Source organism: Sus scrofa, chromosome 6, assembly GCF_054392235.1.
Source record: "Sus scrofa isolate SSC_HxYL_T2T_F1_AM1 chromosome 6, Sscrofa_HxYL_maternal_Yorkshire_Landrace_v2.0, whole genome shotgun sequence".
NCBI classification, from domain to species: domain Eukaryota; kingdom Metazoa; phylum Chordata; class Mammalia; order Artiodactyla; family Suidae; genus Sus; species Sus scrofa.
In genome coordinates, this window is record NC_139388.1 from 1024822 (window position 1) to 1051138 (window position 26317).

At 59.6% G+C, this 26317-nt stretch overlaps 2 protein-coding genes and 3 long non-coding RNA genes across 18 annotated transcripts in view; 3 read left to right on the forward strand and 2 right to left on the reverse strand.

Moving 5' to 3' along the window:
* Positions 1 to 3361, reverse strand: part of TCF25 (transcription factor 25) — a 23051-nt gene extending 19690 nt beyond the window's left edge. For all 6 annotated transcript variants that reach the window (XR_002345288.2, XR_002345289.2, XR_014805214.1 and 3 more), the window contains exon 1: positions 3081 to 3361. Coding sequence is in view for 2 of the 6 variants with exons in the window: in XM_021097023.2 (XP_020952682.1) it covers positions 3081 to 3272 (192 nt within the window). In the remaining 4 variants the exon portion in view is untranslated. The remainder of the gene's footprint in view (positions 1 to 3080) is intronic.
* On the forward strand, positions 3007 to 9421 carry LOC146402127 (uncharacterized). Its single transcript, XR_014805225.1, has 2 exons — positions 3007 to 3439; positions 7664 to 9421. It is a non-coding gene; the product is annotated as an uncharacterized LOC146402127 (long non-coding RNA).
* Positions 3587 to 4837, forward strand: LOC146402128 (uncharacterized). The gene is made up of 2 exons (XR_014805227.1): positions 3587 to 3812; positions 4154 to 4837. It is a non-coding gene; the product is annotated as an uncharacterized LOC146402128 (long non-coding RNA).
* SPIRE2 (spire type actin nucleation factor 2) overlaps positions 6048 to 26317 on the reverse strand; it is a 41617-nt gene continuing 21347 nt past the window's right edge. For 4 of the 9 annotated variants that reach the window (XM_084959167.1, XM_084959165.1, XM_084959164.1 and 1 more), the window contains 13 exons: positions 22722 to 23078; positions 20193 to 20273; positions 19935 to 20099; positions 19423 to 19509; positions 19171 to 19294; positions 18911 to 19080; positions 18191 to 18380; positions 16686 to 16831; positions 14295 to 14429; positions 14141 to 14208; positions 8394 to 8421; positions 7245 to 7360; positions 6048 to 6993 (listed from right to left, as the gene is read on the reverse strand). In XM_084959167.1, the coding sequence (XP_084815293.1) occupies positions 6774 to 6993; positions 7245 to 7360; positions 8394 to 8421; positions 14141 to 14208; positions 14295 to 14429; positions 16686 to 16831; positions 18191 to 18380; positions 18911 to 19080; positions 19171 to 19294; positions 19423 to 19509; positions 19935 to 20099; positions 20193 to 20273; positions 22722 to 23078 (1887 nt within the window). In that variant the 3' untranslated portion in view covers positions 6048 to 6773. Of the gene's footprint in view, positions 6994 to 7244; positions 7361 to 8393; positions 8422 to 14140; positions 14209 to 14294; positions 15219 to 16685; positions 16832 to 18190; positions 18381 to 18910; positions 19081 to 19170; positions 19295 to 19422; positions 19510 to 19934; positions 20100 to 20192; positions 20274 to 22721; positions 23079 to 26317 lie in introns of those variants that run through there. The other 5 variants (XM_021097006.2, XM_021097005.2, XM_013994375.3 and 2 more) reach the window with 3 other exon arrangements.
* On the forward strand, positions 20543 to 26261 carry LOC146402129 (uncharacterized). Its single transcript, XR_014805229.1, has 3 exons — positions 20543 to 23583; positions 24333 to 24500; positions 25031 to 26261. It is a non-coding gene; the product is annotated as an uncharacterized LOC146402129 (long non-coding RNA).

Below are 26317 nucleotides of genomic sequence, written 5' to 3' on the forward strand. Positions count from 1 at the left end.
CGCATCTACCACACGTGAGTTACGTCTCCGCAAAACGGACTCTGAATGAAACAGGCAAGGTGACCTCTGACCTGAGGCCAAGGAACCTCACCCAGGAGCAGTGAGGACAGTCCCGGCCCCAGAGGGACAGAGGGTGCCCCCTGCCCACTCCCCAGGAGAGCAGCACCAAGCTCCGGGGCTGCGTCTACCCAAGCTCCAGCGTGCGCTTTCCTGGTTGCCAACGTCACCTCAAGTCTGTGTTTCTGGAACACCGGGCCCAGCAAGGGCCACGGCTGTGCCTGTTAGCTCTCCCACTCCCAAAAACAGGGGAGCCAGGGCCAGGCAGGTACCGTGCCCTCAGAGCCAAGAGGTGGAGCCGGGATTCAAGCCTGGGTCCCTCTGACTTCAGAGCCTGGGTGCTACACTCATAGTCCAGCCATGGAGGAGACACAGCCTCAAGCCGTGATCTCTGCGCACCTACTGGGTGCTGACACGGCTCTAGGTGGTGGGGACACACTAGGGAACGATGCCGTCTCTGTCCTCACGAAGCTCAGGCCCCAGAAGTGGGAGGCGAGCCGCCCGAGCTCCGGGAGCACGCAGGTCATCTGACGGTGCGCGCCAGGGCACACGAGGGAGAAGAAGGACCAGACGAACTGGGAGGGGGCGTGTGACTCATTTCAAATCAGCAGGAAGGGTGCCCGAGTCCCGAGGACAGGAGCGACCACGAACAGAGCTGGTCCAGGGAGAGGGGACAGCATGGGGGTGCCCAGCGTGGCTGGAGCAGAGCAAACAAGACTGGAGAGCGATGAGTGGGCCAACCTGGCCCCCACACCGCCGGGGGTCCTGAGGGAGGAGGGCTGAGAGCAGACGTGCGCGTCGCAGGGTCCCCGCGGCCGCTGCGTCCGGACAGTTGCAGAGGAACGAGAGGATGAGCAGGACTGGTGAGCACGACCCCGCCAGCGGCAACGGTCACACTGCAGGTACCGCAGCCTGAAGCCACCCAGGACCTGACAAGGGTGTGCAGGTGGGGTGTGAGGGAGGGAGAAAGAGTGGGGTGCCCTCTGGGCTGCTGGCTGTGGCGACAGAAAGAGTGGAGACGCCTGCACAGACGGGGAAGGAGGAGGAGGTGGAGAGGGCGGTGCGAGTTTAGACGCACCGAGGAGATGGGTGTGAGTCGGCGATGGGGAAGGAGGCCTGTGCTGGAGACACGGAGGCCGCAGCCGAAGGCAGGAGCGACGCGCTGAGCTGACTGGTCTCCGGCAGCCCCACGACCACCCCTCCTCTTCCTCACACCCAAGCACCTGGCTGTTCTTCTGACTCATTTATCTCAGACTTCTGTGCCCCTGTCCGTTCACCATCCTTGCTTCTTGAGCAGGAACATGAACTTTGCTTCGGAGACAAGGAGCGTGGTGTGGGTAAGAGCACCACTTCCCATCGAGCAGCAGGTGTCACTGCAGGTGGCACTTGCTGTCGCGCTTGTACAATGGGGACAATGACCTGCCCGACTGACGAACAAGACAGAGCAGCAGAGCCTGCGCGCGTAAATGTCCTCCAGTGACGGCTATTTGACACAAAACCTGGAGGATCTGGAATAAGGGGAAAACAGCCCTGACAGGAGGTCCAGGACACAGCCGACTGGAGCACGAGCCCATCACACCCTGTGCACAGAGGGATGGAAGGAAGAAGGGAGCTGGCGGTGCTTTCAGAGGTCAGAACAGCAACAGAAGGAGTTCCTGTCATGGCGCAGTGGTTAATGAATCCGACTAGGAACCATGAGGTTGCGGGTTCAATCCCTGGCCTTGCTCAGTAGGTTAAGGATCCGGTGTTGCCGTGAGCTGTGGTGTAGGTCGCAGACGCGGCTCAGATCCTGCGTGGCTGTGGTATAGGCCGGCGGCTACAGCTCCGACTGGACCCCTAACCTGGGAACCTCCATATGCTGTGGGAGCAGCCCCGGAACGGGCAAAAAAATAAATAAAATAAATAAATAAATTAATTAATTAAAAAAAAAAAAAACCAAAGTCGACAGAAAACTTAAGGATGCAGGATGGGATGGAAGCGCTGGGAAAACAACTGTGGAGGCTGAGGGGCACCTCTGAGGGTTACCCGTACGTCTCTGTGTATATCTGAAACTTCCCATGATACAAAAGTTAAAAAGAAAGAGGTGACAAGAAACGGGCAAGCAAGAAGGCTCCGAGGAGGCGAACGAAGAGTCGGGAGGACCCGAAGAACAACGGAGTCCCCCCTTCACCAGAACGACAAGGTCAGGCTCTTACCCAAGAGGAACAGGAGCAGCAATTTCTACACCCAACGCCCAGACTGGCAGCCCGCGCGCCCCACTGTCTCAGGAGGGGCCCGTAACTTGGCAACTTTCGGTAAAGTTGGGAGCAGTAGCCAGACCAAGAAGGAGCTGACAAGCATGGCTGGTTGCTCTATGGTCTTCAAAACTACTGCTACGCCTTCAAACACGCAGCAACAGCTGTGGAGTCCCTACGTGGGTGGGCACGAGGTGCTGGGGACATAAGGCCAGCGGAACAGGCATCCCTGCTGCACAGGGCGGTCAGGGCAGCAGGCGCTCCGCACAGACGTGCAAAAGTAGAGAATGAGGCCGGCGACAAGGAGACCCCGGTTGTTGTTACTTAATTCCCATCTACTGTGTCGTTTCTCTGGGCCAGACACCTGCCGGGGGGGACGCAGAGATGACCCAGAGCCAGACAATGAGCCCTGGGGTGTGTGGAAAAGATGAGAACGTTCGTGAAGGCCCTGCGATGACTCGGCTTCGGAGGCACTTAACCCTGAAATCCAGGTTGGAGCCCCGAGACCCCGCCCACCGCGCTGCGGTCCCGCCCCCAGAGCCGGCCACACCCACTCCGCCGCAGCGGGGACCCACTAACCCCGCCCATGGACGCTATGGCCCCGCCCCTCACCGCAGCCCAAACCCAACGTAGCACCGCCCCGTGGGCTCAGGCCACCGCCCACCCCCTTGGCCCCGCCCTCCCCACTGCAGCTCCGACCCCGCCGCCCCGCCCCGTGACGTCACGGACCCGCCACCTCGCAGGCCGCCCCCACCCGCTGCCCCCAGCCCCGGTAGCCCTGCTGCTCACCAGCTCGAACCGGTTGTTGACGCGGACGCCCTCCTTCCCTGTGCCCCGGGCACGCCGGCCACCTGGCCCCTGCTGTGGGCATTCTTCTTCTGCATCATCGTCATCATGGAGGACAAACTGCAGGGCGCCGGGCCCAAGGGGCTCCTGGCCGCGCTGTTCCCCCCTCAGCCTCCGGAGGGCCCGGCGCGACATAGGACCCAACAGCCGCTGACGTCTGGAGACCGGCAGAAGGAAGAGCAGAAAAGAGAGCGGCCGGCGCGCCTGCGCACTTACAGCGCGGTGGCGCGAGGCTGGCGCGTCGCGTCTGCGCGGTGCCGCTCTCCCGAAGTCCCGCCCAGTCGTCGGTATCATCAAAGAAGGTGCGTACGCTTCCGGACGAGTTCTCGCGAGAATGGGCGGGTCCGCCGGCCTCTGTTTCCTGTTCTGGAGGCGCGCCCGCGACGCACATCGGGACCGGGCGGGGCGAACCGGGGGCGCGCAGGCTCAGATCCTCAGGCCTCTGCTCTAGGCGGCGAGGTGGTGCTGTCGAGGTGGGGAGGCTCGGGCTGCAGCGGGAAGCCCGGGGGACCCAGTCCCGGTAGGTCGCCTCCACGGCCGGCGGCCAGACGATGCTGTGCTTGTGAGAAGTCGGCCCTCCGAAACGCAGGAGCTTCCCAAGCAGCGGATCGGGTCACCCCCTCCCCGGGAGACCCCGGGTCTGCCCTGGGAGTCTGCTTTTTGCTTGCGTCCCAGGTGATTCTCCTGTATACTGGGTGTGGGGATCCTTGGTCTGAGGTGGAGGCTTGCCACGCTTACGGTGTGTCCTAACGGTGATGATCAGGGGCCCAATCCCTAGAAATTCCGAGGTGGGGCCTGGCATTGATTTTCTCTTTATCTTCAGGAGAGTAGAATGCGCAGGCAGATTTGAGAAGCCCTGCACTGCAGAGGTGCAAGTGCCAGGCTAAGGTGGTTTGGCGTGGGTAATTGGCACTGAGCTGGGGTTGACTCAGTGTGGCGCCCAAGCCAGGCCCTAGACTGAGTTCTTACCTCCTCCTGGAAGGTAGATATCACTCCCCACCCTGCCCCTTTTACAGATAAAGACTTAAGAGAATAAGGAACTGGCTCAGGTAGAATCTGGATCTGCATTTGTGTCTGTGGCTCCGGAGTTCAGATGAGGAAGTCTGCCGACGGAGACCGAGAAGCAAGGCGGGTTGGGTTACCTGCAAGTACTAGGCCCTGGGATCGCACTGACTGGCACAGGCTGCTGCCTCAACCCCCTGCCCCACCCTCCAACCCAGCTACTGAGAGTTGGGCTCAGCTCAGACAGGACCTCCGGGGCACTGCCCTCCAGAGAATTCCGAGCATGCAGGGCCAGCCATGTCCACTAGATCTTGTGTCATCGCTGGCCCCCGGAGCGAACAGCTTATGCAGGCATGTTGCCTCGCCTGTGCTGGGAACGTGGGCCGGCCATCCCACGCAGAACTGCTCCTGCCTGGCTCCTGTGGGTCGGTGGCCATGAGGCTTCGAGCAGTACCTTACCCGAACAGGCAGCTCTGAACACTGTCTCTCCCTGTACTTTCCAAGGCCTGGTCCTCAGCAAGGGAAGTTTGGTTGTAAACACTTGCAGGGTAAGTGGCCTCTGTCTCTCATGATCTAAATTAGGGGAGGGCGCAGCACAACAATGGACGGAAAAAGCATGTATACATATATGTGTAACTTGGTCCCCATGCTGTATCGTGGAAAAATAAATAAATAAAATTTGTTATAAAAAAAATAAATAGGAGTTCCCGTCGTGGCGCAGTGGTTAGCGAATCCGACTAGGAACCATGAGGTTGCGGGTTCGGTCCCTGCCCTGGCTCAGTGGGTTAACGATCCGGCGTTGCCGTGAGCTGTGGTGTAGGTTGCAGACGCGGCTCGGATCCCGCGTTGCTGTGGCTCTGGCGTAGGCCGGTGGCTACAGCTCCGATTCAACCCCTAGCCTGGGAACCTCCATATGCCGCGGGAGCGGCCCAAAGAAATAGCAACAACAACAGCAAAAAGACAAAAAAAAAAAGACAAAAGACAAAAAAATAAAAAATAAATCAGGGGCGGGGAGGCCTCCCAGGGCAGACACCACAGCTTTCTGCCCCTGGGATCAGCGGAGGTGAGCCCCCAGCCCCCGGGACCGACGGGAGCAGCGGGAACACCAGACCCTCCCTCCTGCTCACCTAGGATGGGCTTTCATTTCTAAGTGTTCTTGTGAGGACGAGAACCCGGGTCTCCCTCTGCTGGGAGTGCGGGCCTCCACGGGCCACCTGGTCTGTTTCCTCACTGGTGGGATTGTCTGCCCGTGGAGGTGCTTTCTCGTCGCTGGCTGTGTGACCAGGGGCCATTCTTTACTCTCTCTGTACCAACTTTCTCACTAAAATGAGAATAATACTCCCTGCCTATGACGTGATCAAAACCAGTGCGGGGAATGGGCTCTTTTTATGGATCCCTCTAATTTTGTGTAATTGAGTGTCCTGGACCCCAGTTGATGAAAGGCCCATAAATTCTGTCCCCTGTGGTCTTCTCTGAGCCCGTATCTGTGGGCCAGGCATTAGAGCCTGGCATCGGACAGGCCTGGCTGAAGATCATGGGTGGCTGTGTGTCTTTGGTTAAGTTTCCTGATCTCTTTGAGCCTTGGTTTCCTCAGAGTAAGCTGGGGTGACAGCAGAAGCTCCCTCCAGGCACATGTGCACAGGCGGAGCACCCACACGTTCCCAACCCCGCGAGCCTGGACGGCGTCATCTGCCTGGAGAACAGGAGCAGGGATCCGGACGGGCAAGGCCGGAGGTCTCCCAAACTGGCAGACGACAGGCAGCCCTGCTGGCAGTAAGACCAAGATGGCAGGTCACAGAGTGGGCACTCTGGTGGAATGTCGTGATGGCAGCAGAGGACAGGTGGCCCCACAGAGCCCAGTGTCCCCCCTTGGAGCACAGACCAGACGGTTCTCAGTTCACACCCCAGTCAGGAGACCATGAGACCGCCTTTATTAGGCCACGAGTGGCCGTTTGTACAGTTTACAGAGTGGCTTCCCCTACTGGGACCACAGAGCATTGGCAGGGCTCTCAGGCCAGCACCTTCCGCCACCTCCGTGAGGCCGGCGACACCAGCTATGGGGCAGATGGCCAGGCTGTGGATGCCAGGCAGGGGCAGCACGCGAGCTTGGCTGTCGACCTGCCAGTCGGAGGGTGACACGCCCAACAGGAGCATCTCGGCCCCTCCGCGGCTTCCCAGTGCCTCTGCAGCCCCTGGCCTGCTAAGCACAGGGGACCAAGGAGCCACCCCAGCCGAGCATCACCCGGGACGGGACACTGCCCCGCTCTCATCCGAGGGAGAAGAGGCCTTCCCTGAGCCGCGGCAGTACCCCACCTGCCCCGCCCCGCTCCCGCCCCACCCAAGGAATCCTGAGAGGAAACGTCCTCCCCCAGGGAGGGTCCTGCAGTGAGCCTGACCCCAATGAACTCGGGCCAGGAATCATGAGTATAAATATAGAGGCTGTGAGTGCAAGAGTCCCGCGGATGAATCTATGTATATATGTACATGCTCGCTCCGCAGGGCGCCCCGGCGGGTCTTCCCGGGAAAGGCACTTCTCAGCCTGGTCCAGGACCAGCCCAGCCCCTCCCCGGCGGCACGGCCACCTGGGGGCACCGTGAGAAGCATCTGGCCAGGTGGCCCGGGGGCCGGAGACCCTCACTTGAGGTCGAGCGTCCAGGTGTTCGGGATGTAGAGGGACTGGGTCTGGCGGGCGCGGCGGGGCGTGTTGAGCGCGTCCACACTCTTGCGGCTGGAGCGCACCACGTCCGCCACGAAGCTGGTGCAGTCTCTGCAGACCTCCTTCAGGACGCAGCCGTGGGCGTAGATGTGCGGGAACTCCTCCTCCACGCTCCGCCACTGCGGCCCCTGCAGGGACCTGGGGCGGGACAAGGCCATCGGGGGCGCGCCCGCGTCTCCCCAGCCCCCCTCGCGCACGCTGGCTGGCGGCGCAGGGCCTTGGGAGGAGCTTGGGTCCTGGGCTCGGACCACGCGGCTGCCCCCGCCCCCGCCCCCGCCCCCCACAGCCGCTGCCCTGCGTGGGCAGTCCCTTGGGCGCTGCCCCCACCCAGCTCCCGTCGCGGTGGGCGCCCGACCACGGCGGCGCCGTCAGCGGGGCAGGGCACTCACTGGAAGGCGTCTCTTCGCAGGGGTGGGGGGGCTCTGACAGCTGACGCCCTCTGTGGGCTCTCAAAGCCCAGGGTGTAGACGGGGATGTGTGCGAACTTCTTAGAAGGCATCTTCATCTACGACACAGGCACAAGCGGCACCCTCGACTCCCGAACGGCCACCTGCCCTGGGCCTGGTGGTGGCAGGGCCAGCCGGGAAGGCACCTGCCCCCACGCTCCCTGGACGCCCCCTCCACGCCTGGAGTCTGGAGGCCGTGCCTCCTCCCTTCCTAGAGCCAGAAGTGTGCCATTCTGATACCCAAGATCCAGCACCACACCCGGAGTGTCTCCCGGGTCAAGTGGCAGGATGAAAAGGAAGGGTTTGAAAATAGTGGCGATAAAAACCCCTCTTAAGCTGGTTACTGTTTCTGTTCTTTTTAGGGCCACACCCGAAGCACAAGGAAGTTTCCAGAGCGAGGGGTCGAATCAGAGCTACAGCTGCCGGTCTACACCACAGTCATAGCAATCCTGGATCAGAGCCGCACCTGTGACCTACACTGCAGCTCGAGGCAACACTGGATCCTTACCCCAGTGAGCAAGGCCAGGGATGGAACCTGCGTCCTCATGGATACCGGTCAGGTTCCTCACCTGCTGGGCCGCAACGAGAACTCACAGATTATTGTTTAGGGATAAGGCGTGTGGGGTGACCCATGAGCCCTCAACCTCAGTGCACATCTGCATGCATGCAGACAGCCCAAGCTGCAACAGAATGAATGTCTCCAAAAACGCTCAAGGAAGCTGCGTCACGAAGAGGATTTGAGGAGGAAAAGAGTGTTTCTTGGCACGGGCCCACTAACATTGAATATTAAAAAAATGAAATAATTTTTTGGCCACTCCCACAACATGTGGAAGGTCCCTCCCTGGCTAAGGATCAAACCCGTGTCACAGCAGTGACAACACCGGATTCCCAACCCATGGAGCCACCAGGGAACTCCAACAAAAATAATTTTTTAAAAGGACCATCTACAAGGGCCTTTAAAAACTGCAGAGTCTCCGAGTTCCTGTGACAGGAGACGGCACAACCGCTGTCCCACCCGCCCCTCGCCTGTGAGCCCTGGACAAGCCCCATCAGGCCGCAGGACACCTCTCTCTGACCACAAGGGAGCCTCACCTTTATGCTGCAGGAACTGCAGACAGCTCTGCAAAGGAAAGAAGAGGGTGAGACCAGCACGGGCCGTGAGGGTTCTGGCCCCCAGGCCAGCCGGTCGCTGCCTTTTGCTTGACCCCTGACCACATCACAGCCTGCATTTCATTTCACTTCCAAAGCTTTTCTCTTTTACTTAGCTCTGTACCCCAAATCCTTCTGCCCATCACCGCTTTTTCTGGGGAATATCTGGCCTGACTTCTCTGAGAGCACTGTTGGAGCCAGAGGGGCCTCAGCTGAGAGGCTCACTTTTAAACAGTTTTTAATTTCCATATGTGATTTCAAAAGTGAATGCCTTCTTGTAAAAATTCAAACACTAGAGGGAATATTTTTTTCTTTGTAGGGCCGCACCTGTGGCATATGGAAGTTCCGAGGCCAGGGGTGGAATATGGAGCTACAGCTGCCGGCCTACACCACAGCTCATGGCAACGCCATATCCGTAGCCCACTGAGCGAGGCCAGGGACCGAACCCATGACCTCATGGTTCCCCGTCAGACTTGTTTCCGCTGCGCCACGATGGGAACTCTTGCTGGAGGGCATTCTAAATTAGAGGAGTCCTCTCCCGGAAGCCTGTTGTGGAGATGATCCCTGCTGGCAAGTTTCCATCCTCCACGTTAAGCACAGATTAACAGAAACACACATTTAAAACAGAAACGGGAGTTCCCGTCGTGGCACAGTGGTTAGCGAATCCGACTGGGAACCATGAGGTCGCGGGTTCGGTCCCTGCCCTTGCTCAGTGGGTTAACGATCCGGCGTTGCCGTGGGCTGTGGTGTAGGTCGCAGACGCGGCTGGGATCCCGCGTTGCTGTGGCTCTGGCGTAGGCCAGTGGCTACAGCTCCAATTGGACCCCTAGCCTGGGAACCTCCATATGCCTCGGGAGCGGCCCAAGAAATAGCAACAACAACAACAACAAAAAAAAAAGAGAGAGACAAAAGACAAAAAAAAAAAAAAAAAAAAAAAAAAAAAAAAAGAAATAAAGTGAATGAGATGGGGAGTTCCCGTCGTGGCTCAGTGGTTAACGAATCTGACTAGGAACCGTGAGGTTGCGGGTTCGATCCCTGGCCTTGCTCAGGGGGTTAAGGATCCAGCATTGCCGTGGGCTGTGGTGTAGGTCGCAGACACGGCTCAGATCCCGCGTGGCTGTGACTGGCGTAGGCTGGCGGCTACAGCTCCAACTAGACCCCTGGCCTGGGAACCTCCATATGCTGTGGGAATCTGCCCTAGAAAAAGGCAAAAAGACCAAAAAAAAAAAAAAAAGCGTGAGATGGGGCAGCATGTGTACTCTTCCACGAAGGGAGGCCAGGGCTCGCCGCCGCATCACTCCAGATGGCCCGGACTCTTTGTTTTCAGGCAAGGGACCGTGTGTTCTCGGACAGAGGTCCCACAGTTTGGCAAGGGGCAGACCTCTGGGTTGATTCTATTCCACTGCAGCCAGAGACCACACTTGGCATCACGCATCCTTACGCATTTTGGAGCGTCGGTTTTATGGCACAAAACAGGTCCACTGCAGTGAATGTGCAGCTGACGAGAAGGCACTTGGCGCTGTTGGGTCGACCGTTCCCCGAGGGCGGACTGGACGGCGCCGGACAGTGTTCTGCCCACGCCCCGCGCTGTTCCCGCGTCTCATCGCAGCCGCGGATGGCGCTGCTGCTCCTCGAAGCTCTGTCGGGGTTTCGCTCCGTGTATCTCAGATCCCTTGCGAGGAGCACAAAGCGTGCGGGATTATTTCCTCATTTTATTGTGATTGCGTGAACTCCTCTTGACAATACTCCTTGCTCCACAGTCTCCTTCGTGTGGTGTTAACAGATCAGCTCAGACTTTCTTTAGACGCGCGGCCGCATGGTGTGCCTTTCTCCATGCCTCTCCTTCCACCCAGTTTATGTCTTTTATTTAAAGTGCCTATCTTGGAGTTCCCGTCGTGGCGCAGTGGTTAACAAATCCGACTAGGAACCATGAGGTTGCGGGTTCGATCCCTGGCCTTGCTCAGTGGGTTAAGGATCCAGCGTTGCTGTGAGCTGTGGCGTAGGTCGCAGACGCAGCTCGGATCCCACGTTGCTGTGGCTCCAGCATAGGCCAGTGGCTACAGCTTCGATTTGACCCCTAGCCTGGGAACCTCCATATGCCGCGGGAGCGGCCCAAGAAATGGCAAAAAGACAAAAAAATAAAAAAATTAAGTGCCTATCTTAGGAGTTCCCGTCGTGGCTCAGTGGTTAACGAGTCTGACCAGATACTTCTGATTCTCACCTCCAGCCTTCATGCTATTATCATGACACATCTTCTGTAGAGATATATGCTATAAACCCCACAATACTTTTTCTTTCTTTTTAGGGCCACGCCATGGCACATGGAAGTTCCCAGGCCAGGGGTCGAATCGGAGCTGCATCTGCCAGGTTCCACCACAGCCACAGCAACATGGGATCCGAGATGCGTCTGCAACCTACACTACAGATCTCAGCAATGCTGGATCCTTCACCCACTGAGCGAGGCCAGGGATTGAACCTGCAACCTCATGGATACTAGTCGGGTTCGTTACCCCTGAGCCACAACAAGCACTTCCCCACAATGCATTTTTATTAATTTTTTGCATACTTGGTAGTCTTGGAGTGGATGCCAGACAAACAAGTTTCATCTTGCCGGGGGTTGGATATTGGTTTACCTTTGAGGTGTAAGAAGATAATCTTTTTTGGGGGGTGAGCTCGTGGCGTTCGGAAGGTCCTGGGCCAGGAATCAAACCCATGCCACAGCAGGGACCCAAGGTGCTGCAGTGGCAACTCCAGATCCTCACCGGCTGCGCCACAGGAGACCCCGAGGTGACGGCGGTGTTGGCGGCCTCAGGCCCTGGCAGCTGCCGTCCCCAGTGCTCTTACTCCGGGTGCGCGTCCCGCTGTGGGTAGGGTGTCGCTTTCCTCCCGCGTGGTGAACCTTGTTCAACATTCGTCCTGGTGAGGGTCAGCCTGGCTTTGGTATTTCTGGAAAGGCGTTTACTTTGGCTTTTGTTTTGACACAAATATTCCTTCCTTTTTTTTTTTTTTTTTTTTTTTGGCTGCACCTGCTGCATACAGAAGTTCTGAGCCAGAGACCAAATCTGAGCTACAGCTGCAACCTATGCCACATCTGTGGCAATGCTGAATCCTTAGCCCACTGTACCCAGCAGGGGATCAAACCTGTGCTGCTGCAGAGAAAGTGCCCGATCCTTAAGTCACTGTGCCAGAGCAGGAACTCTTTGACACAAATGATATTGCTGGGTATAGAATTAGACTGAGCTTTTTTTTCCCCCTTCTTTCAGTATTCTAAAGATGTTTTTCCACTGACATCTTGCTTGCAGTGTTTTAACGAGAAATCTGCAGTCATCTTTATCTTTCTCTGCACATGATGTGTTTATTTGCTGACGGATTTTAGGAATTTTTCTGTGGCATTGGTTTTGATCATTCGATGAATATGTGCCATGCAGTGATTTAATTCATGTTTCTTGAGCCTGGGATTCACTGAGATTTATATTTTTTAATCAGATTTGGAGAAGTTTTTACCATTATTTCTTCAAATGCTTTTTTTTAACCCTACTTTTCCTTCGGGGACTTTAATTGCACCCATATGAGGCTTCTGCATGTTATCCCACAACTTGCTGATGGCTTTTTTGTTTTTAAATTTTTTCTCCTGGTGTTCTGTTTTGGGTCCCACTGCCTTGTCTTCAAGGTAATGCGATCTTTTCCCCCACACTTTCCTCTGAATATCTAATCTGCTATAAGTCATCCGGTGTAATTTTTATCCCAAACATTCCCGTTTTCACGTTTAGTGGTTTGGTTAGTCTCTTCTTTTATCTTTTAACTTTTTCAACATATGAAATGTAGTTCAAAACGTTTTTTGGAGTTCCCGTCGTGGATCAGTGGTTAGCAAACCCGACTAGCATCCGTGAGGATGTGGGTTTGATCCCTGGCCTTGCTCTGCAGGTTAAAGATCCGGCGTTGCCGTGAGCTGTGGTGTAGGTCGCAGACTCGGCTCAGATCTCAAGTTGCTGTGACTGTGGCGCAGGCCAGCGGCAACAGCTCCAATTCAACCCTTAGCCTGGGAACCTCCGTATGCTGCCGGTGCAGCCCTAAAAAGACAAAAAGAGAAAAAACCAAAAAACCACCTTTTCACGTCCTGATTTGCTACTCCTAACGTCTGCGTCAATTCTGGGTGGTTTGGCGGCTGTTCCCGTCATGGGTCATGTGTTCCTGCCTGTTGACATGCCTGATGGTACCTGACTGGAGGCTGAAGATTACCTCCTGCTGGCTGCCAGGTAGTCCCACACGCGAGCTTTGATTTGGGAAGTAATTAAGATTCTCGGGCGTAGCTTGGTCCTTTCTGGTCTTGCTTTTGGGACCAGTTCGTTCTGGAGCAGTGCTCTGTTTGGGGTTCTTATTCCTCCTGCTGGTGCAGCAAGACCTTCCTGTGTGTTCCACCCAGTGGCCCATGAATTCCAACACTACTTCCATGGCTAATGGGAACAGATACTATTCCTGGCACTGCTGCTTTAAACCCTTAGGACAGGGTTGGTAAATGTTTTCTGTAAAAGGTCAGAGAGTCAACATTGTAGGTGTGGCTCAATGGGTAATGAATAAATAAATGGGTGAGGCTGTGTTCCAATGAAACCTTTTTTTTTTTTTTCTTTTTAGGGCCACACCTGTGGCATATGGAGGTTCCCAGGCTACAGGTCAAATCAGAGCTGCAGCTGCCAGCCTACCCAACAGCCACAGCAAGGCCAAATCCCAGCCGCGTCTGAGAACTACACTGTTGACTGGATCCTTAACCCACTGAATAAGGGCAGGGATCGAACCCACGTCATCATGGACGCTAGCTGGGTTCTTAACCTGCTGAGCCACAGTGGGAACTCCCCAGTAAAACTGTGTTTCTAAAAGAGGCAGTGGGCCAGACCTGGCCCATGGGCTGGGGTGGAGGAGGCTGCCTGAAGATGACCCTTCCAAGCGCGCAGGAGTTCCCTCGCGCGAACGTGCTGATCAGCGCCCTCAACACTCCCGAGGGCCTCTCTGCAGCTCCCTGAGGCTGGCTTCCTGGCAAATGCTCTCCCCTCTGGAAACGTGCACAGAGAACCCCTGCTTCCTTAATGTGCCTGGGTTCTCAGCCTCACCTCCTTCAAGGAGGGGAAGGGGCTCTGAGTCCAGAGGTGAGGCAGTCAGAGGGGACGGCCATCCTGTCTGCTTCCCACTGTCTTGAGAACCAGTGTTCCATAGTCTTCGAGGTTTGTTTCTTTTCTTTCTTTCTTTTTTTTGTCTTTTTGCATTTTCTAGGGCTGTACCTGTGGCATATGGAGGTTCCCAGGCTAGGGGTCTAATCAGAGTTGTGGCCACCAGTCTACACCACAGCAACGTGGGATCTGAGCCGCATCTGTGACCTACACCACAGCTCACGGCAACGCCAGATCCTTAACCCACTGAACGAGGCCCGGGATCGAACCCACAACCTCATGGTTCCTAGTCGGATTTGTTAACCACTGTGCCACGACGGGAACTCCCGAGGTTTTTTCATTTTGGCTGTTTCACATGGACCATGCCTCTCCTGCTGCCTGTAACCCCACCTCGTAAAAGGGGTGCCCCTAAAACTCCTGTTCCTTAGTTGCCCCAGTCACAGTGCGTGACCGAGTCACCCAACATCACCGGAAGCGCTCCTGGTGTCCCGTGTTAATTCGCAGCCAAGGTGCACACAGAAGGCTCACCTCTTGCAAAAGAGACAGGTCGGCGGCCAGGAGAACAGCGGGAACTTGGTTCGGCAGCAGCAGCACACCTGTAAGAAGACGCTGCTAGAGCCCGGGCTTGTCCCCTACTCGCCAGAGTCCCGTCGTGTCCTCGCCTGGCCGCCCGGCCTCTCACCTTCCCCTTCCGCAGGCTGCTCAGGAGCTCCCTGTTGGGCACGAACTGCTCCATCTCGGCCTTCACCAGCACTCGGCGCACGTCCATCACCTCCTCCACCGTCAGGGCCAGGCTCTCGGCGGGGTGGCTGAACTCCTGGGGCACGAGGCGCGGGGGGCCGGCTCAGGCTCGCAGGGCCCACCCTCGTGGGCGTCTGCACAGGGTCCCTCTTCCCCGAGGACCCTGGCATCCTCCTGGCCTCCGGCCACCCAAGGCCGGCAACTTCCTAAGAGGCCCGCTGCTCCGGCCGACCAGGCCTGGGAGCCGTACCACCCCCGGGACGTCTCTGTCGGGTCTACAGGCGCGGGTCTTTGCGACCCGGCCCTGCCCCCCATCCGGCTCGCCCCCAGGCCCTCAGTGACCAGTCTGCCATGCCCAGTCTTGCTCACAGTGCCCCCCGGACCGGAAAAACCTGTTCCCCACCTGCAAACACGCCAGGCCAGTCAGAACCAACCAGAGCCCTAGGCCCACTGCCGGCTCCCTGCCGCGCTCCCAGTGCCAACCGACCACGGTAGCTCAGGACTCCAGCCTGTGGTCTGCATCTGTCCACCTCGAAATACCCTCCTGGCCCTTGGGCTGGCATGGAGAATGGACCCTGTTCTGCCCCCAAGGGAGCAGGTCTGTGTTCCTGGCATAGAGCTCGGCCTCTCACAGCACCAGTCCCTCTTCCAGAAAGCAGGGTGTTTCAGCTCCACCAACGACGTGATGCCCGGCGTCCAGAATTGACGTTGGCTCCCGAGACGAGGTGGCACGGGGAACCAGAGGCCAGTGGGCGCTGGACAGTGTCTGTGGTTCCGATTCGCGGTGACCTGTCGTATCGAGGCTCGCTGATCACCTGCTGCTCCCGGCACTGACTCAGTCTGGGACCCTGTGTTCTTCTCTGACCTAAAGCAGCCAGGCCCGCCGGCTTGGGATCTCTGACGCCAGCCGCCTGGTGCTGCTTTCTGCATTTGAACAATTTTCCCTCTAAACCTCACAGACATTGCTCTAACACCACACAGTGCCAAGAGGTCCCAAGTGGGGTGGTGCTCAGACTGGCTGACGACGCACTCAGGGCCGAGGCAGGGCTGCGGAAATTTGGGGGTTTGATGGCCATGCCACTCAAAAAGCACGCACGGGAGTTCCCGTCGTGGCTCAGTGGTTAACGAATCCAAGTAGGAACCATGAGGTTGCGGGTTTGATCCCTGCCCTTGCTCGGTGGGTTAAGGATTCGGCGTTGCCGTGAGCTGTGGTGTAGGTCGCAGACGCGGCTCAGATCCCGCGTTGCTGTGGCTCTGGTGTAGGCTGGTGGCAACAGCTCTGATTGGACGCCCAGCCTGGGAACCTCCATATGCCGTGGGTGTGGCCCTAAAAAGACAAAAAGACCAAAAAAATTTAAGAACAAAAAGGCGGGCGCATGTGCCCTGATCCCTCGACAGTCGTCCCTTTAGGAGGTGGTCCCGAGTGGCGCCGCGTGACTCGCTTGTACCCAGCGATGGAGGTGGAGTGGCGGTGTCTCTTCTGAGACTGGGCCATCACGACGGGGGCTTCCTCCTGGCTCTCGGATCCCTTGCCCAGGGGGAGCCACACTGCGAGGCGGCTCGGCCAGCCCCGGGGAGTGCCCACGGCCGGGTAGGAGCCCCGAGGAAGCAGACCCTCCAGCCCCGGCTGACCCTCCAGCTGCAGCCTCGCTGGAGACTGAGCCACTGCTGGATTCAGGACCCACAGAGACTGTGATGACAAATGTGTGTTGCCGTGAGGTTTGGGGGTGATTTTTAACGTGGCAACAGGTACCCGACACAGGACTCGGCCGGCAGCATCTCGCCCGGTTGGAGGCTTAACAGCAGCCTGCCTTTGACTTTTCAAAGCCTTTTAGCACCGGCGCTCACCTGAGCCTCTCGCGAGACCCCAAGGACGGGGTGAGGCGCGCACGCCAGCTTCCTCCACACGCCAGCCGGGAGCCCGTGCCTCAGCGCAGCCCCGGCCGGAGAAGGACCTGGCTAAGGGACCGCCGGCCCTTCTCTGGGGGTCTTGGGACCCGGCCGTATGCCAAGGCCGAGTGGGGGCCTCAAAGTTCCCTGCAGCTGTTAGCCCCTCACAATCACGGGTCAGACGAAATTCACAGCGGATGAACTGAGACCCAGGGGAAGGCGCAGAGTCCAGACTGACAGAGGGCTGTCCGGTGGCGCTGCCTCCCTGCGCTGGCTGGGGGGTTTCTCATGTGTGCTAAGCCCCCCAGAGATGGGACCAGGTCCTTCTCTGGCCTGGGGCTGCAGCGGCCTGAAGGCCCAGGAGGCGGCGGCGAGGACCCACCTCGTCAGAGACCCACCCCCTGAAGGAAGCCCCCAGCCCTGCGGAGGCACCCCCACTTACCAGCCACAGGTGGGTGGTGTCTGGGGCTGCGGAGGCGCTGGGCCTGTCCTCGGCCGAGCTCAGGTCACTGCGTGGCGGGGAGGTGGGGTCAGGCTGGGTCTGGGCGCTGACAGGGAAGGAACCTGGTGGAGGAGCAGGCGTGGGGCCTGTCGGGTGGGCGGTCACTCGGGGAGCTGGAGGTGGCCCTGGGGCAGCGGGAGGCAGGCTGGGGGGAGGCCATGCCCACACCGAGGGTGTATGAGGGCCCCCAGTCCTGAGCCCCGTGGGGAGTCCCAGGGCAGCAGCCCTGCCGGAAGGGCCTCCCCCTTCTTCAGCCCCACCCCCACCCTTTGCATGGGACCCAGGAGGCCCAGCGGGTCGAAGGCCGAGGGAGCAGGCTGGCCCCACCCTGCGTCTCGGAGCATCCAGGACAGGCTCGGGGGTTGGGGGGGGACCTCTTCACGCCAGAAAGTGAGCCGTAATTACTAAACGGGAGAGTCCTGACAGGGGCCAGAAAGCAACAGGGTGGCTCAGGGGGCCCCCGAGGGTAGAGGAGGCCCTGGGCAGAGGGACAGCCCCCTGACCTGGGCACTCGGTGGACCCAGCCCCCAGCACGGTCGGACTGACGAAGCCGCACGGCCAGAGAACTGCCCGCCCGGCCCGACAGGGAGGGGAGGGTCGTGAGAGAGCCCAGGGGCGGTGGGTTCCAGAGCACTGCGTGCTGCCTGCTCAACACGTTTCCAGGGACAGAAGAGACGACCAGGAGGGCTGTCCATCTGTCCATCTATCCAGCCCCCGCCACCTCTCCTTCTGCAGGCCAAGACGTTGAAGCTAATTATCTGGATGTAACGGAATCACGGGTTTTTTTTTTTTTTTTTGACGGCCCCTCGGCATATGGAGCTCCCGGGCCAGGGATCAGATCCGAGTCACATCTGCAGCCTCAGCCACAGCTGTGGCAATGCCAGACCTTAACGCACTGTGCCGGGCTGGGGACTGAACCCGCATCCCAGTGCTCCAGAGAGGCTGCCAATCCGTAGTGGTAACTCCATAGAAACACAGCGGGGTTTTTTTTGTTTTTTGTTTTTTGTCTTTGTAGGGCTGCACTGGCAGCATATGGAGGTTCTCAGGCTCAGGATTGAGTCGGAGCTGTAACCGCCAGTTTACACCACAGCCACAGCAATTTGGGATCCAAGTTGTAACTGCGACCTACACCACGCTCGTGACAACACTGGATCCTTAACCCAGGGAGCGAGGCCATGGATTCAAACTTGCATCCTCATGGATACTAGTCAGGTTCGTTTCCTCTGTGCCGTGATGGGAACTCCAACATAGCAATTTCTTTAAAATCTTATTTTAAAGTTCTGTGATGAACATGGACTATTAATTTAAGAAAATTTTAAAGTTAGAAGGTGGAGAATGGCTGCCTTCTGGCAGGTGCAAGCTCCTCCACTGAAGATGCAGGAGTGGGCCGGGCACGTGGTGCCCACGGGACCGCGTCTGGGGCTGGGGGCAGAGGCAGCCCTTACCCGGCTCCTGGCCGCCTGGCCTCCAGGAGTGCATGCTGCCTGCGCGGGGCCGAGACAGCTCCAAGCCTGCTGGGTGCTGAGTCGCTGGCTGCAGGCCAGAAGTCACTTCACCCCGGAGCTGGACCAGGTCGTGCTCGGAGAAAGAGCGGTCTCGCTTCAGGGTCACCTCCCCACACGGAGACTCTTCCTCCTGCGGATGCACCAGCCCAGAGCTGCCCTGATCCTCCGCCCATCAGCGCCCTGCGCCCGGACCGAGGCCGACAGCACAGAGCCAACCTCTCCTTAGTGCCCAGCCCAGCAGCCTCTGTGCTGTGGAGTCAGGTGCCTCAACAGCCTAACCCTTGCCTGAGGCCCCCGGAAAGTCCTGGAGAGGACAGGTCTGGGGTCAGGTGGAGCCCAGTGTGGCCAGGATGGTGGCCACGCTGGACTTTGAGGGCTTTTCACCTCCGAGTGGGGCTGCCAGCTTCCCAGCCCCAGGATGCTGGAGCCCATGTCAGCCTTGTTGTGCTGAGGCCACTGTGCCAGCCGCCCTTCTGAGCCACCACCATGAGAAGGTGCCCAAGCCCTGCCCGCTCACCCCCGTTGCCGGGCAGAACCAGCCCCACAGCGGGATGCCAGCTTCATGGCAGGGGGGGCCCCCACAGTTGGACGCTGCAGCCTGGCTGGGCTCAGCCCCGGCACCTCCTCTCTGGTCTCTTTCCGGAACCTGCGAGCTCTGACCTCAGACGTGGTCATCTCCTCCATCTCGGCCAACGTGGGCGCCTTGAGCAGAACCCGGGGCCGCGGGCGCTGGGCGCTGCTCCCGGCGTCCGTGACGGAGAGGTTGATGCACGAGGTGGACTTGACATCCCCAGAGCAGGCGTTGAGGATGCAGGGCAGAGAGCCGAAGCCTGGGGAGGAGGGCGGTGAGGCAGGCTCGGACGGGGCAGTGAGGGGCGGCGGAGGGAAGCCGGGGGCTGGGGGGGCCGTGCCGCGCTCACCCCGGCCGTCCCGGTGCCTGCCCTCCACGGGGCGCAGCCTGTGTTCCTGCTTGATCTCCTCCAGGATCTTCTCGTGCAGAGTCCTCTGCTTCTGGGGTAAGGGGCGCAGCCTTCTCTCGGAGACCTGCAAGGGGGCAGGTGGGCTGGGGCTTGAGGGATCCCAGCGCCGGCGCGGCAGGGGCGGCGGCGGAGGTCCTGAGTGGTCCTGGGGCGGGCAGGCCTCCCAGAGCCGCAGAGGCGCACAGCGGGTACCTGCTTCAGCGGCGGCCTGGAGCGGATGAAGTCCAGGATGAGCTCGTGGGCGTCCTTCTTCACCCGGGGAGGGATGTCCCCATCGACCTGCAGGAGGGCGGGAGGCAGGGGGCTGAGGCCCGGCTGTGCGAGGACAGCGCCGGGTCCCCCCACCTGGCGGCTGTGGCCTTCGCGGCCTCACCACCAGCCTTCCCTGCGCCATGGATTCTTCTCGTGGAGACAGGTCCATGGCAGCGCCTCATAGAAGAGGCATCAAAATGAAATTAACGCACGGGTTTAAGATTCTTGGCGCGACACTGGCCCCCAGCGGGGACCACGTGAGCCACAGATGGGACAACCCTGCAGCCTCGGCGCCTGCCCCTGGGCCCCCGTCTCCCTGCCCTTGTCACGCAGTGTCCCTGAAAGGGCCCTGAGCCACGAGACGTCCCCACGAGATGTCGGGTCCGTGGCCAGCACACCAAGCAGGGCTCCCGCGCGTGGGGGGCCGAGCGTGGACGCCCCGCCCCGCTCACCATGACCTTGCGCAGCTTGTAGTTCCTGGCGCGGATGTCCTGCATCAGCATCTCAAAGGGTGTGAGCTGGAACTCCGTGGGGAGGGGGTTGAACTCCTGCTCCTGCACCTTCTTCAGCTTGACGCCGTGGCGCAGCTCTCGCATGAGCTGGACCCAGAGCCGGGCCTGGGCCGAGAAGACCAAGAGCGCCCTCAGCCTCAAGCCGAGGTCCTGGGCGATGCCCCGGCGGTGCCCGGGCCAGCGGGGGCCGCATCTTACCCAGTCCGTGCGCCCTAGGCTGTCGAGCTCCACCAGAGGCTTCTCTGACTGTGGCTCATCTTCCCGAAGCTTCTGCAGCATCTGTCAGTCCAGGGGAAACAGAAGAACGACAGCCACAAGCGTGCGGCCCTGCTGACCTGTCCCCGGGGATGTGTCCACACACTCACTGTGCCACCAGCTGGAGGAGGGACCCGTGGGCACACTGGCCAAGGTTTTGGGGCTTAGAGAGATCTGGCGAAACCCAGTCGACCACCGTGGAGCCACACAGGAGCCCCTGTGTCCCACTGGCCTTCTCCCGGGCCAGGGCAGGGAGAGGACATCAGCCCCCCAACCCCCATGCAGAGCCTCCCGGTTTGCAAAAGACCCTGCCTCCTCTCAGCGGATCCGCCCGCCCCACTGAGGTGCCACGTCCTCCACAGATAGCAGGTGCAGGCAAGGAGGCGCCCCATCCCGAGGGGCCTCAGACCTCAGCTCCCCAGGAACGTTTTTCACTGCCTCTTGGCCCAGGGCCCATGCACAACCCCTCTCAGGGAACAGCCGCCAGCTCTGCACGCGACCCCATCTGGGCTTCCACCTCTGACTGGCATCTGGACGGCCGGCTCCCTGAGGCCAGTTTGGGGGGCGTTTTTTATCTTAGTGTTCCTGGCTCCCAGCACTGCGGGTCACGCTAGGTCTTAAACACTGGCTGACTGGGTGAATGGACGGGTGGACGGTGCCTGAGAGGGGAAGGCATTCAGCAAGTTCGCGGAGACCCAGGACCGTATCTCACGAACTGGGAGAAATGCCGCCATCGCAGCAGGTGCCCAGGAAGCTCGGGAGCATTGGTGCATTGTTCTCCGCTGAGGATTTGGGCAGAGGCTGCTAGATTCCTGGCCCTGGATCCTGGCAGCAGCTGGGGCTGTGTTCTCACTAACCCCCTCACCCTGGAGAAGCATCTGACCACACAGCCTCCCCCCCACGAGGAAGACAGAATCAGTTACCCTGGCTTTCCACCCAAGCCACTTGCCAAACTGCTTTGGGACACTGTAACACTCTGCCAAGTCTGCAAAGCACATGGTGTGTGATGCTAAAAATAGACCTGTGTGTGACCCTGCGGACAAAGGGCATGAAGGTGGGTCCCCTGTCCTCCCTGAGTACACCTGGCCCCCAAATGCCAGCTCAGCTGGAGCCCCACCCACCCCGCCCCACCCCACTGCCCCCTCCCAATTGCCTGGAGCTCTCCTGGGGAAACTGCTTCAAGCCTAGAGCTGTTTGCGCCTAAAGAAAGAGCTTTTATCTGGGTCAAGAACTAGTCTCGGCAACAGAACAGATGACAGGACAGCGCTGAGACTGTCCACAGTTAGGGCACTAGAAGGACACCTCTGAGATGCCAGGAGTTGGCGGTGGGGCTGGGAGGCTGGGCTATTGACTGACTGCAGACGAGGCCAAGTGAGCCAAGCAGCATCTGAGTTGCCCTGCCCTGGGGCTCAGATCAGTGAGCACCACCCTGCTCAAGCTCAGAGCCAGGGAGGCCGGCCGGAAAAACCGCCTTGGAGAAAGAAATGAGACACATGCCCACAGAGGGTCAGGGTGGATCAGGGACCAGCACCAGTGACTTCCAAAAACACCTCCTGCCACTTAAGCCAGAGAGCGTGGAGGCCGTTCCCCCCGGGCACCCCGAGTCTCTGGTTTCTCTCCCTGAAGCGCTGGTGGAGGCAGGGTCCCTGGGCGCTGGGCGCCCCGCTTCGAGGAAACCCGTCACTTCCTCCTGAGGGAGAGGCTGGGAGAGCTGCGGGAAAGTTCGATCTCCTGCCTTCGGGGCCACGAGGAGGCAGGGCAGCCTGGGACAGAATGGCAGCTGGGGCTCTGCCCTGTACGAGCTGCGATGTGGAGCAAGACACAGCCTCGTGGAGCCTCCAACGGCTCACCTGTCAAGTGGGTGCTAACCAGGCAGGGTGGCGGAGGGGAGGTGGGCCTGTCGCTGGTGGGGCAAACAGCTGAGCCAGCGTCCTCCCCCGAAAACTGCCCACCTCCCCAGCACGTCAGCATGTGGGCCCCTCTGCGTGGGTCCCGGGCAGGAGCAAGCGGCTGCTCTCAGTTTCCCATTTTCAGAAGGAACCAGCACCCGGAGGCAGGAGGCACAGCTCCTCCTGCAGGTGTAAGCGGGGCTCGGAGACTTGATAACCACCTTGGAGACAGCCGGGCGAGGTCACGGGCTAAAGGTGCTGGGAGCCAGGGACTTCGGTTTCTGGGCCCCGCTCCCTCCTGGGCACAATCGGCCAAGGAGAGGATGTGAGGGTTAAGCTGCAAATGCCAGAGGTCAGGACAGTGCCCCAAGAGAGCTGCGCCACTCGCAGGCCTGCGCCCGGACTCCCACTCCCCGCGGGACAGAGGGTGCGCAGCAGGGCCGGGAATTTACAGCCTGGCCTGGCCCTGCAGACCTGGCTCCCCGCCTCCTGGTCTCCTCACCCCTCTCTGGCTGCAACCCCTCCCGTTGTCCCGCCTTCACCTCCAGGGCCTCCTGGAAGCCCCATGTCCTCCTCGGCTCACCTCCTTGGCCTCGCGGACCCTGGCAAGGAAGGCCCGCAGCTCCAGCGTCTCCACGAAGAGCGCGCGGCACACGGCCTGGTAGTGGGCCTGGGCGCCCCGGGGCTCCGTCAGGCGTGCAGCGCACAGGCGCATGGCCTGTGCGAAGGTGCGCACGGCGCGGGGGCCACCCTCGGCCTCCTCCTCCTCCTCCGGGCCCCCATAGCCCTCGTCGGCCGCCCCGCCGCCACTGTCGTCACAGTCGCTGTTGGCCATGAGGTCGATGAGCCGCTCCAGCTGTGGGCTGAGCTCCCGCTCCTCGTGCTCGTCCAGCCCCCAGTCCAGCGCACGGTAGATGGCGAAGCCCAGTGACTGCACCACCTGCGGGACAGGGGCCCCAACGGTCACCAGGGGCCGGGCACACAGCCAGGGGTGCCCCGAGGGGAAAAGCCGCAGTCCCGGGTCCCAGCCACTGGAGGAGAAGGCCACAGCTACCCAGGGTGAAATGGAACTCCAGCTGCCCCGGGGCTGGGGTGCCCCATAGGCTGCCCAAGCGTGGAACAGGGCAGGGTGATCCCCAAACTGCACAGCCACCTGGGTACTGAGTGGCAAGCTCTTAGCAAACATGCCACCTAACACGTGACTGCAGCTCCTCTCCCAGGGACTTAACCAACAGAAAGGAAACTGCGATGCACACGTGCGGTGGAGCGGCAAACCCGCTGGGCGAAGCCGGGTGCTGGGCAGCCGCGCAGAGGACCGAACTGGGGACAGCACAGAGCAGGACTTTCTGCGGCCGGAGGCCACATTTCACAGCTTCGGTGGTGCAAACACTGGTCACGACTCACTGTCAAGTTCACCCCCCACTCCATTTAAAAAGGACGGGGAGGTAACCTACTTAAACATTAGGGTCTAGTGTGCTATAAATAGTATAGTGTATTTTATTTTGTTTCTTTATTTGCTTTTCAGGGCTGTACCAGAAGCATATGGACGTTCTCAGGCTAGGGGTCAAAAGTGGAGCTACAGCTGCCGGCCTAAACCACAGCCACAGCAACGCCCGAGCGAGGCCAGGGATCGAACCTGCATCCTCATGGATACCAGTCAGATTTTTTTCCTGCTCCACAACAGGAACTCCTGTACTAGTGTATTTTAAATCAGAGGAGAAAGACTAGCTTGTTTGATAAATGCTGCTGGAATGATTGCTTAATTACACATAATATGGTGGATACTTGAACTCACAATAGCCCCTCAATGAAGTATTTTAAGTTACATGTAAATTTAACCTGGAAAAGAAAAACCTAAAAAATAACTGTACCCGCGTAGGGGAAGGGGCTCGGGGCCACCAGGACAGGCATACCCTCAACTGCTGGACCTCCCGTGGGGCCCACGGTGCGGTTCTGCTGGCTGTGCATGTGCGTGCACTTCTTTCTCCAGTAAGATTTGTTCTGGCTGCACTCACAGCATGCAGAAGTTCCCAGGCCAGGGATCAAACCCAAGCCGCAGCATTCACAAAGCTGAATCCTTAACCCCTAGACCACCAGGGAACTCCCAATAAGATTTTTTTTTTTTTAAAGCGTATTAGCGCTTTAGAAATCAGAGGCTTGCAGGAGAGAGAGCTCCTAACTCCATGTTTCTCAGTCCTTAGCAGGGAGTCCTGTTTTCATGGAGTCCAGGTTCTGTGGACGATGGTATGCTGCACCTGCAGCCCCTGCTCACACGTGGCCCTGCGACGGCGGGGGACCTGCTCCCACAGGGAGATGCCCGCCGGGCAGTGGAGGGCGCAGCTGAGCCTAAGGGCGGATAGTGGTAAGGACAGTACTTCCGTTACCACAGAATTCTTTCTGTGATTTAAACGGCTTTCATACTTTCCCCTCCTGACAGAGGTGCGAAAGACAGCCACACAGCAAAACGACAGCAGCTCCTTGCCTCTTAACCTCGCCACAGACCTCGAGGCCACCTCTCGTTTCACGGGGGGTGGGGCGGGGGTGCACCTGACGGTAACGGGCAGCAGCCACACGGGACTGGGGTCGGGTGGGCTGACAGATGGAACCACCCCCACTGCGGGCAGGCTGATCCACCTGGTCTCGGGGCCCCTTCTGGTCACCTGCCTGTTTCCTGTGACCTCATCTCCTGGACCCCAAGGCGACGGGCAGGGCCAAGCTGAGGGATGGGAGTGAGAGCCACTGTGGACACTGGACGGGGGGAGGTAAGAGCCAGTGTGGACACTGGAGGGGGTTAAGAGCCAGTGTGGACACTGGATGGGGCGGGGGGAAGAGCCAGTGTGGGGCAGGGGTGGGGGGACAGAGCACAAGAACAGGCCCCTCTCTGTCCTGCAGAAACACCTCAGAAAACATCCTCGGCCTGGAGGGGGCAGAGGCCGTCACCCCGGTGCAGGGGACGCGGGGGACACGTGGGAAGAGGAAGCTCAATGGGAGCAAAGTTCGCGCCACACGTCCACAACGCTCCCCGCCCGGCGGCTGTCTGACGTCTGCGGCAGGAGGCGAGGGCACTGCCCCAGCTCCGCACCCTGGGACCCTGAGTCAGAAGCACAAGGCCTGGAGCTGGTCCCCCTGGGAAGGAGCCTGCGGGGCCCTGGCCTGGGGCGCGGGGTCTCCAGAAAGCGGCCGGATGCCCCTCCGGACTGCGGGGCTGGCGAGGACTCGCTTCGTGCCCACTCCCCCTGCTCGTCCTCGGCCAGAGGCTCAGCCCGATGCCCTGCTGGTTCCAGGGCGGCTCTGACACGGCCTCTCCTCAGGAGACCACCATGGGGGGGCAGGCCGAGCCCCCCCCCCAGGTTGCTGGCCTGATGGGCCCCCATCCGGGAACGGGTTAACTCCACCGTGAGCTGGTGCTCGGGGGACAGTGGCTCAGGGAAAAGCTGCCCTGTGTCCCAGCCCGAGGGTGGAACTCGGCCCTGGAAGCCGAAGACCCTTTGTTTTCCTGCGAGGAAGGGCCCGGGCAACGAGCCAGTCTGGAACCTTCAGCCCTGCCTGCCGGCGGCGTGTGGGAGCCGGCTCCCGAGGCCCGAGACAGGGGGAGAATCGGGGGAAACAGGAGGGGGGCTCCTCCACCCCCTCTCCGAGGGTGGGGCTCTGGGGTGAGTTTTCAAGCCTCCAGGCGGACCGGACCCCCATGTGCCAAGCGCCTTGTACATGTTTTCAGAATGGACAGCGGTTGTGCCCCTCGGAGCGCGGGTGAACTAGGCGACTCGGGGCGGGTGGCCAGCAGGGCCTGGGAGCCCCGGCCTCGCAGAGCAGCCGAGTGGCTCGGGAACACACCGCCGGCCCCTCCCACTCCGATCCCCGAAAACTAAGGAGAGCGTCCCTCCCACAGAGCGCTCGGCAGCCCTGCGCAAAACCCGCGTGTCGTCTGAACGCCAGGGTCCACGTCCAGTCTTATCGCTGACGTTTTAGGAACTGCCACCATGTGGTGATGAGCTCAAGAAGCCTCGGGATGGTTGTATTATTGCTTTTAAATTCTCCACAACGGAACACACAGCTTCTTTCGGCACACGCCGTGGTATAACGCTGCGCTTAATTTTAAAAAACCTATTTGCAGAAAACTGTTCACAGGTGGTGGCGGAGCAAACATCAAATTCAGGACAGACTTAGCTGGGGGGAGGG